Raw genomic sequence first — 8,801 nt, 5'->3', positions numbered from 1 at the left:
CATTCATTGTTAATTTCATATTATGTAAATAATGTGAAAAACGTACACAAATATGTTGTGACTTTAGCTTGTATAGTTACAATAACACAGCATGGATCATTTGAAGTGCATTGTTTTGACTTAGTTTGTCCCATGAATTACACGATAATCTGATGTACGTGCAGCTCAGATTTTAAAACGCATAAAGCCTTTTACAGTCTTCAGCGAACTATGTATAACATTGCAATATATTGCAAAATCTGGATACCGCAATATCGTATTGTATCGTGGCTCAAGTATCGTGATGTGTATCCCACATCACACTCATTTCCTCATTCATTTGCAAACGAAATGTTCTTGTTTTCTAAATCATAAAAACATTTTAAAGGGGAAATAAAAGCAAACCGTATCTGACTGCACTGACTTCTGAAATCTTCAAGGTTTTTTGTTTAATGCTGCAGACATTAAAGTTTAGAAAATGGTGACAGATGGTTGGCTGTTCTGTTTCTGACGTGTTGATGGTTGCGTTTCTTCTTTTGTCCTCGTTTCTCTTAAGTTTCTTCATGTTTTTCAGAGGAACGTTGTAAAAACTGAACATGTAAATATATCAAACTTGGACTAACCTCAGAACGGAGTAGATGGAGAGAGTTTAACAACATGGAGCTGCAGATTAACTTTACAAAGAGAATGTGAGTGAAGAAGAAACAGACGGGAAAAAGGACGTGTGAGAGAGGCTTTGTAGATGAACAAAATAAACTGTCACGTTTAAAGAAATTTCAGCACATACTAACAGCTCTTTATTTGCACCGTGGAGAGGGCAAGTTACCAACAGCAACAAATAACGATTTTAAGAAGGAACAGGGATTCAAACAAACTCAATGCAGAACTTTAAAAAAAGTACACAACCACATCGTTCCCTCTGCGTCAAGTTGAGGGAGAAGCATAAATCCGGGTTAAACCTGCAACCCTTGTGGGGAGGGGATTAGGCTCATCAGCCACAAGAGGTGGTGGTTGGACTTCAGCAGGTTCTTCTTCTGTGGGTCAGACAGGAGTGGACAGCTGTCCCCGGAGGACGACAACAGGAGCTTCATTTGTCACGAGTCACCAGACTTCTCCTCCAGGTGATTTTTCATGCGACTTAGCAAACCAATTCTGCGGCTAAAACTTTTGTTGCACGTCTTGCACAAATATCACTTCTCGCCTGTGTGCGTGGTTATGTGGCTTTTAAGAGATGATGATCTAGTAAAGGTTTTGCTGCAGGTGTTGCACACGTACGGCCTTTCACCGGTGTGGGTCCTCGAGTGAACCACTAGGTGGGAAAGTTGCTTGTAACTTTTTCCACATGTTTTGCAGATGTAGGGCTTCTCACCCGTGTGCGTGGTTATGTGGCTCTTAAGAGCTGATAATTGAGTAAAGGTTTTTCCGCAGGTGTTGCACAGGTACGGTTTCTCGCCCGTGTGGATCCTCGAGTGAACCAGCAGGTGGGAACGTAGCCTGTAACTTTTACCACATGTTTTGCACATGTAGGGCTTCTCGCCCGTGTGCGTGGTTATGTGGCTTTTAAGAGCTGATAATTGAGTAAAGGTTTTTCCGCAGGTGTTGCACAGGTACGGCTTCTCGCCCGTGTGGATCCTTGAGTGAACCAGCAGGTGGGAACGTAGCCTGTAACTTTTACCACATGTTTTGCAGATGTAGGGCTTGTCGCCCGTGTGCGTGGTTATGTGGCGTTTAAGATCTGATGATTTAGTAAACGATTTTCCGCAGGTGTTGCACAGGTATGGCCTTTCGTCAGTGTGGATCTTCATGTGAGCCATTAAATTACAACTTTTACTGAACTCTTTCCTGCAAGTGCTGCAAGAAAATACCTTCTTCCCCATGTGGGTCCTGGTCAGCTTTGATTTACAGTTGCTGTCTGACGGGACAGCAGCATCTTCGTGGTCACCGTGTCGTCTCATTGGCTGCGGATCTGCAGTTTTACTGGAGTCTGAGCGTAAACTTTCAGTCCCTTCCTCATCTTTGTTTTGAGCTTCAGGAGAAGTGTGCAACAGCAGCTGGCCACAGTTTGGTCCTGGTTCACCATTTTCAACTTTCACATTGACCAATGATACATCCACCTCTACATCCTCGTGCTTCATCTCCTGACCGCTGGAGTCTTCCTCCAGTTCTGTAGTCTGTGGATGCCCTGGTTCCTCCTGGTCTGGGCTACAGCTCCTCTCCAGGTTATCCAGGTGCTGGTCACTGAAAACCCCGTCCTCCTCCACCTTACAAACATTTTCTTGTGGGAGTTCTGGAATTACAAAAAGGGACAAAAAGATAGGATTTTAACAAGTCAAAAGTGCTTCCCAGTGTTGATTGTTTGGTTGTATTTGTGAGGTTTAAACTTTGTCCTGAACCTTCGGTCTTCCCCTTCATCTATGTAGTATATATTTGAAAACAAGTGCATTACTCTGTGTGACCATTAGGCGGCACTGTGACTGTACTCTTGTGTTACTGCGTTGGTATTGAGACAGTTGAAGAATAAAGTTATTTCATTTCAGATTGATCCATCCATCCATCCATCCATCCATCCATCCATCCATCCATCCATCCATCCATCCATCGTCTGCAGCTTTATCCGTTCCCGGGTCGCGGGGGCAGCAGTCTCAGCAGAGATGCCCAGACTTCCTTCACCCCAGACACTTCCTCCAGCTCTTCCGAGGGGAGTCCGAGACGTTCCCAGGCCAGCCGAGAGACATAGTCTCTCCAGCGTGTCCTGGGTCTTCCCCGGGGTCTCCTCCCGGTGGGACATGCCTGGAACACCTCCCTAGGGAGGAGGGACATGCCTGGAACACCTCCCTAGGGAGGTGTCCAGGAGGCATCCGGTACAGATGCCCAAGCCACCTCAGCTGACTCCTCTCAATGTGAAGGAGCAGCGGCTCGACTCCGAGCTCCTCCCAGGTGACCGAACTCCTCACCCTATCTCTAAGGGAGTCCAGTCACCATGAGGAGGAAACTCATCTCGGCCGCTTGTGTCTGTTATCTTGTCCTTTCGGTCACTACCCAAAGTTCATGACCATAGGTGAGGGTAGGTGCGTAGATTGACCGGTAAATCGAGAGCTTCGCCTTTCGACTCAGCTCCTTCTTCACCACGACGGTCCAGTACATCGACCGCATTACTGCGGACGCTGCACCGATCCGTCTGTCAATCTCCCGCTCCATCGTTCCCTCACTCGGGAACAAGACCCCGAGATACTTGAACTCTTCCACCTGAGGCAGGACTTCTCCACCCACCCGGAGAAGGCACGCCTCCCTTTCCCGGTGGAGAACCATGGCATCGGTTTTGGAGGTGCTGATTCCCATCCCTGCCACGTCGCACTCGGCCTCAAACGGCCCCAGCACATGCTGAAGATCCCGGTCCGATGAAGCCAACAAGACAACATAATCCGCAAAAAGCAGAGATGAAATCCTGAGGTTCCCAAACCGGATCCCCTCCGGCCCCTGGCTGCGCCTAGAAACCCTGTCCATAAAAATTATGAACAGGACCGGTGACAAAGGGCAGCCCTGCCGGAGTCCAACATGCACCGGGAACAAGTCTGATCTACTAGCAGATGACACCACACTCTTTCTCGGGGATGAAAATCAAGTTTCTATTGCAATAAAGACCATAAATGAGTTTTCCAAGGCCTCTGGCCTAAATCTGAATCTTAATAAATGCAAAATTATTTCCATTAAGGATTCTGAAAAAACATAAATTTGTAGTATCCCAGTCAAAAATGAAGTAGTTTACTTGGGTATTACAATAATTAAGGACCAACAAAAAAATCACTTCACTGAATTTCAATCCTATTATCCAAAGAACTCAAAAAAAGTTAAACCAGTGGCTATTACGGGCTCTCTCTCTTAGAGGTAGAGTTCTACCCACCAAGGCGGAAGGAATATCACGTTAACATATGCATCTCTGTCTCTCTTCGTGGACAACAAACGTATTACTCAGATTGACAGACTGCTTCTCAACTTCTTGTGGAAAAATAGAACTCTTCATCTGAAAAAAATCTGTTCTAATGAATGACTATGAAAATGGTGGACTACATTTTTTAAATTTCTGCACCCTAAATAACACATTTAAGATAAAATTGGTTGAAACAAATCTTCAAAAATCCTAACTCTATCTGGAATGTCATACCCTTCCATATTCTGTCAAAACTGGGTGGATTCAACTTTTTTTTTTACCTGTAACTACAATATTGATAAAATCCTGATAAAAATGTCTTCCTTTCACCATCAGGCCTTCCTGTCATGGTCACTTATTTTCAAACACAACTTTTCACCCCACAAATACCTCATATGGAACAAAAAAGACATATTGTTTAAACATAAATCCCTATTTATTGAATACTGGTTTAATAACAACATTGTATATGTAGCTCAGTTGTTTAACAGGGACGGTCTTCTCTACTCCTATAATGAGTTTCTAGCAGAATACAATATTCCTGTGTCACCTGGCGACTTTGCAAAAGTATTTGGAGCAATCCCTTGTGGTGTTTGCATGTTTTTTAGATCTCAACCAAGAGTGGAAACCCAACAATTATCCCTGTTATCATTGACTGATACTCCAATTGGCAAAATCTGTTTGTCCTGTAACCGTGGTAAGAACAATAAGTTGATTAGATTCTTGTTTAGACAGGATGTCACCACAGTTCCTTATGTGGTCTCACACTGGAATAGGTACATGAATCATATTGGCTGGAAAAAGGTCTGGCTCTTACCCAACCGATACCTGTTGACCAACAAAGTTAGAGAAATATCGTTCACATCAATAGACATTGATGTGAAATGTGCTTTCTGTTCTGTAAATATTGAAACAATTACTCATTTATTTTGGCTCTGCCCCATTGTCCAAAACCTCTTGATCGATATATGTAATTTTATTGTTAACAATATTGAAGAAGAATTTAAGTTGTTTTGGAGGGATGTGCTGTTTGGACTCTTTGACTTTGACAGGATTAAGGCAAAACCCAAACATTCATTATTAACCTCGTCATACTGTTGGCAAAATTTCACATTCACAAATGTAAATTTACACATAAAAAAACGTCTTTTGTTGCTTATTACAATGAGTGCAAACAGCACATTGACTGCATTAAATCTTCTCTAAATCAAAAGGCGATCAAAACTATTAATATCTGTGCTCATTTTAATGTTTTCTTGTAAACTCTTATCCCCCCTGGCATGAAATGTGATTTCTATGTTCTGTTGAAGATATATCATTTGTAAACTTCATGTTTTTGTGAAATGGTTTTTGAAAAAAATAAAGATCTAACTACAAGTCCTGCATATGAAATCCTACATGAACATCCTCCAACGATCAGGTTTTTTGCCAGTGTCATCTCACATCTTACACAGAGCCACTGTGATCTGCATCTTTTCTACTAAATAAACGATTAAGTCTAAAGAAATGTCTGGATCTGGTTAAATACAAAACACCGCAAATAATGTTCAAAGCAAGGAATAATCTACTACCAAAAAATATCAGAGGAATGTTCACTGAGAGAGAAAGGGGCTATAATCTAAGGGGAGAACTAAATTTTAGAAAACATAAAGTAGGAACAACAATGTGCAGCATGTGCATATGGAACTGTGGAGACTCTGTGGAACAGTTTGGAGCTGGAAATGAAAAGGTACTAACATAAATCTGTTTAAAAAGAGATACAAAAAATTATTTATAAACAGGTATATGGAAGAGGAAATGGGGTAACGAGTGTGAGAAACAAATAAAATAGGGAAAAATGGTATATTATACTTGCTTAAGATATGTTTAGATATTTATGTGGATATTTATGTATTATATATTATATGTTGAGAGGGATAGTTATAATTATGTAATATATGTTATATATTTATTAGGTATGTAGCATATATATATTTATAGGGATATTTATGTAGTTATATAGTTTATATTTATATAGATTTATAAAATATTTGTATTTTCTATATATTGATATAATATTCATGTAATATTAATTTTTAGCTATATACTTATATGGATACTTATGTGGTAATAGGCATGTTTTACATAGTATTTATATAGACTATATTTATATGGATATTGTGTAGATATAATAATAGCAATAATGTAAATTCATAGAGTTATAAAGGGGTAGGAACTAGGAAAAAGTGTAGACTTCTTCCTACTCCTTTTTTCCAACATATGTGAATATGAAGATGTTACTGTTTATTTTTTACATGTTCGAAATAAAAAAATTCATCCATTCATTGATAAAGTGTGAAATCTCAGTCTGGTCCAGAGTGTGAATGGAGCATGAAAGGCAGCACCAAGTAAACAGAACAACAAGTTAGTTCGGGATGTTTCCGAATCCCACATCAGCAGCTGCTTGAGCTGGGGAGTTTCCCATTTAGTTGGTTTGCTTCATCACCACGGCTTTTAACTGGAAACAAAGGGATCTTGTAGGAGTCATACTCATGTGTTCATTCATTCAACTTTCCAGGGTTACGTACCGACTCTGTGGAGTCTGATTTCAGGTTTCCAGGCGAGGTCCAACAGTCTGCGCTGACGGTCGAGCTCTTCTTCATACTCCAAGATGCTTTTTTCAAACACTGACAATATTTCTACAGCAGCTGCTGTTAGTCGCTGACCGATAAACTCTCTCAGATGATTCACCTTGGACATTGTTGAAGAGGAAAAAGAAAGGAAACAACAGAACCGTCCTCTCCTTCTTCTTCTCTAGGTTTAATGGCGGATCACAACCAACGTTATTAGGTTCTACCGCCACCTGCTGTACCGGAGTGTGTAACATCAGGATCATTATTACACCAGGTTACAGTCTTACTTAAAGGGGGAAAAAAGGAAATACCTAAATAAAATAAGATAATCACATTTAAATCTTATTATCTATCCCTGCATCTTTAAGAAAGACAAGGATTTCCTTATAACAATCCCTCATCACCTCACTCCTCCCTAATAACCTACTAAACTCCATTCCCGTCCCAGCTCGTACATCCTGTCTCTTAAAGCGTTCCTTTCTACCTCATACTTGCCACATTTAAGAATCACATGCTCTACATTCTCTGTGACATCACACTCATCACATTTATCAGACACGGACTTTGACATTAAATACAGAGTTGATTTTAAACTAGTATGACCTAATCTTAATCTAGAAATGATGACTTCCTCTCTCCTACACTTTCCTTTGAAAACCTTCACGTTAATTGACTTGTGTATGTTATAAAAATGTCTCCCTTTTACACCGTTGTCCCACACCTTCTGCCATGAATCCCTCACTGCCTTTCTAATTCATGATTTTGCTTCACCTTTACCAAAAGGAATTTCCATAATTACCTCACTACTCAATTTCAATGCTCTTTTAGCAATATTGTCTGCTTTCTCATTGCCATCAACACCCATGTGGGCAGGAACCCAACAAAAGTCCAGTTCTGCATAACCTCCACAACACCATTAATATTTCCAACACTAGATCTTCTCTTATTGTTTTCTTTGAAGTCAAACTCTGAAGGGCTGCAGTGGAGTCTGAACAAATGACATAGTTCCTTCTCGCAGTTACAGTAAGTATTTCATTTACCAACGAAAGTAATTAGAACAAAATGCATACAACATTCTTTTCATCACTGGTTTACTACGACTTCTGTCATTTAGCAGACGCTTTTATCCAAAGTGATTTACATCTGAGAAAACAACACAAGCAAGAAGGTTTAGAAAGAGTTTTATTTTTTCCGACACAATGAGAGCTGACGCAATTTATATGATAAGCTTCGGATTGTTAATATCAATATATAAAATACAAATATTTTTTAATTCATGTGTTCTTTATTTGTTATAAAACATTTATGTTGTTAAGAAACTTTTATTGCAATGGGCTTCAAAATAATACACATGGTAAGTATTTGAGACATTAAAACATTTAAATATCAAACTGATCAAACTATCAAACTGATTTTGGTGTGAAATATATAGATATAGAAGACTCATTTAAAGCTGCAGTTTCCAACATTTAACCACTAGAACATATTGCATTTAAGTTTAAGAAGCTTGGTAGCCTTTTTTTAGTTGGTTAACGATGCATAGTGTTTGTACATGTTAATCTCTGTTGGAGATGTTTTTTACTTCAGATTTTTTGCCAGTGTTGCACAGTGTTAATGTTTGTCACATTATTATTAACCTCCGTTGTACAGAGGACTTGTTTACATCATTAGGCTTCTAGGATTCGCCTGAATTTTTTTTCATTTGAATAAGTGAGGACTTTGCATTTCAGATGGAACTTCTAAGCCTCCTATAATTCGTGATTGTTTTGTTTTGCTGATTTAATGCACAGATGTGTCATTAATAAAGGAGCTTATGGTTAATATTTTGGTTGCTTATAGATTGTTCAATCTTGGGTTTATGTTGAGCTTTTATAACCCATCACCTCGTATTGTGGCAGGTTGGAATTATATAAAGCAAGAAGTTTAATGCGTAATTAATTGCAGATAATCTGGGTTTTCTGTTGGAAGGTACAGGGTAGGCAAATATAAGCTTTGGCTTCAGCCTATTCCTTTTTCGGTTACAGAGTTTATTATTATTTATTATTATTTTTTGTGTGAAACTGATGAGTGTAAACTTGTATGAAAGTGTTTTGTCATTTACACACACACAGTTTGAATTGCAAATAATGTAATGTAACCGAAATAAACAATTCATTCATTCATTCTTTCATTCATTCATTCATTCATAATTAGGGGCGTGGCCTTTTGATTGGCATTAATTTGTCCAACCTGTAAATAAATACTTTTTCTACGATCTTAGAAAATGTTGGGAGTAAAGAATC

The 8,801-nt window shown here is 39.4% G+C and overlaps 1 protein-coding gene across 1 annotated transcript; it reads right to left on the bottom strand.

Moving 5' to 3' along the window:
* Positions 1-863: 863 nt before the first annotated feature.
* On the bottom strand, positions 864-2,114 carry LOC133440706 (zinc finger protein 239-like). Its single transcript, XM_061718024.1, has one exon. The coding sequence runs from the start codon at positions 2,112-2,114 to the stop codon at positions 1,170-1,172; it is 945 nt and encodes a 314-aa protein (XP_061574008.1). The 3' UTR covers positions 864-1,169.
* Between the last annotated feature and the right edge of the window lie 6,687 nt (positions 2,115-8,801).

Source organism: Cololabis saira, chromosome 3 (assembly GCF_033807715.1).
Source record: "Cololabis saira isolate AMF1-May2022 chromosome 3, fColSai1.1, whole genome shotgun sequence".
NCBI lineage: Eukaryota > Metazoa > Chordata > Actinopteri > Beloniformes > Belonidae > Cololabis > Cololabis saira.
The sequence above is the reverse complement of the archived record's forward strand: the minus strand, read 5'-3'. Positions and strand labels throughout refer to the sequence as shown.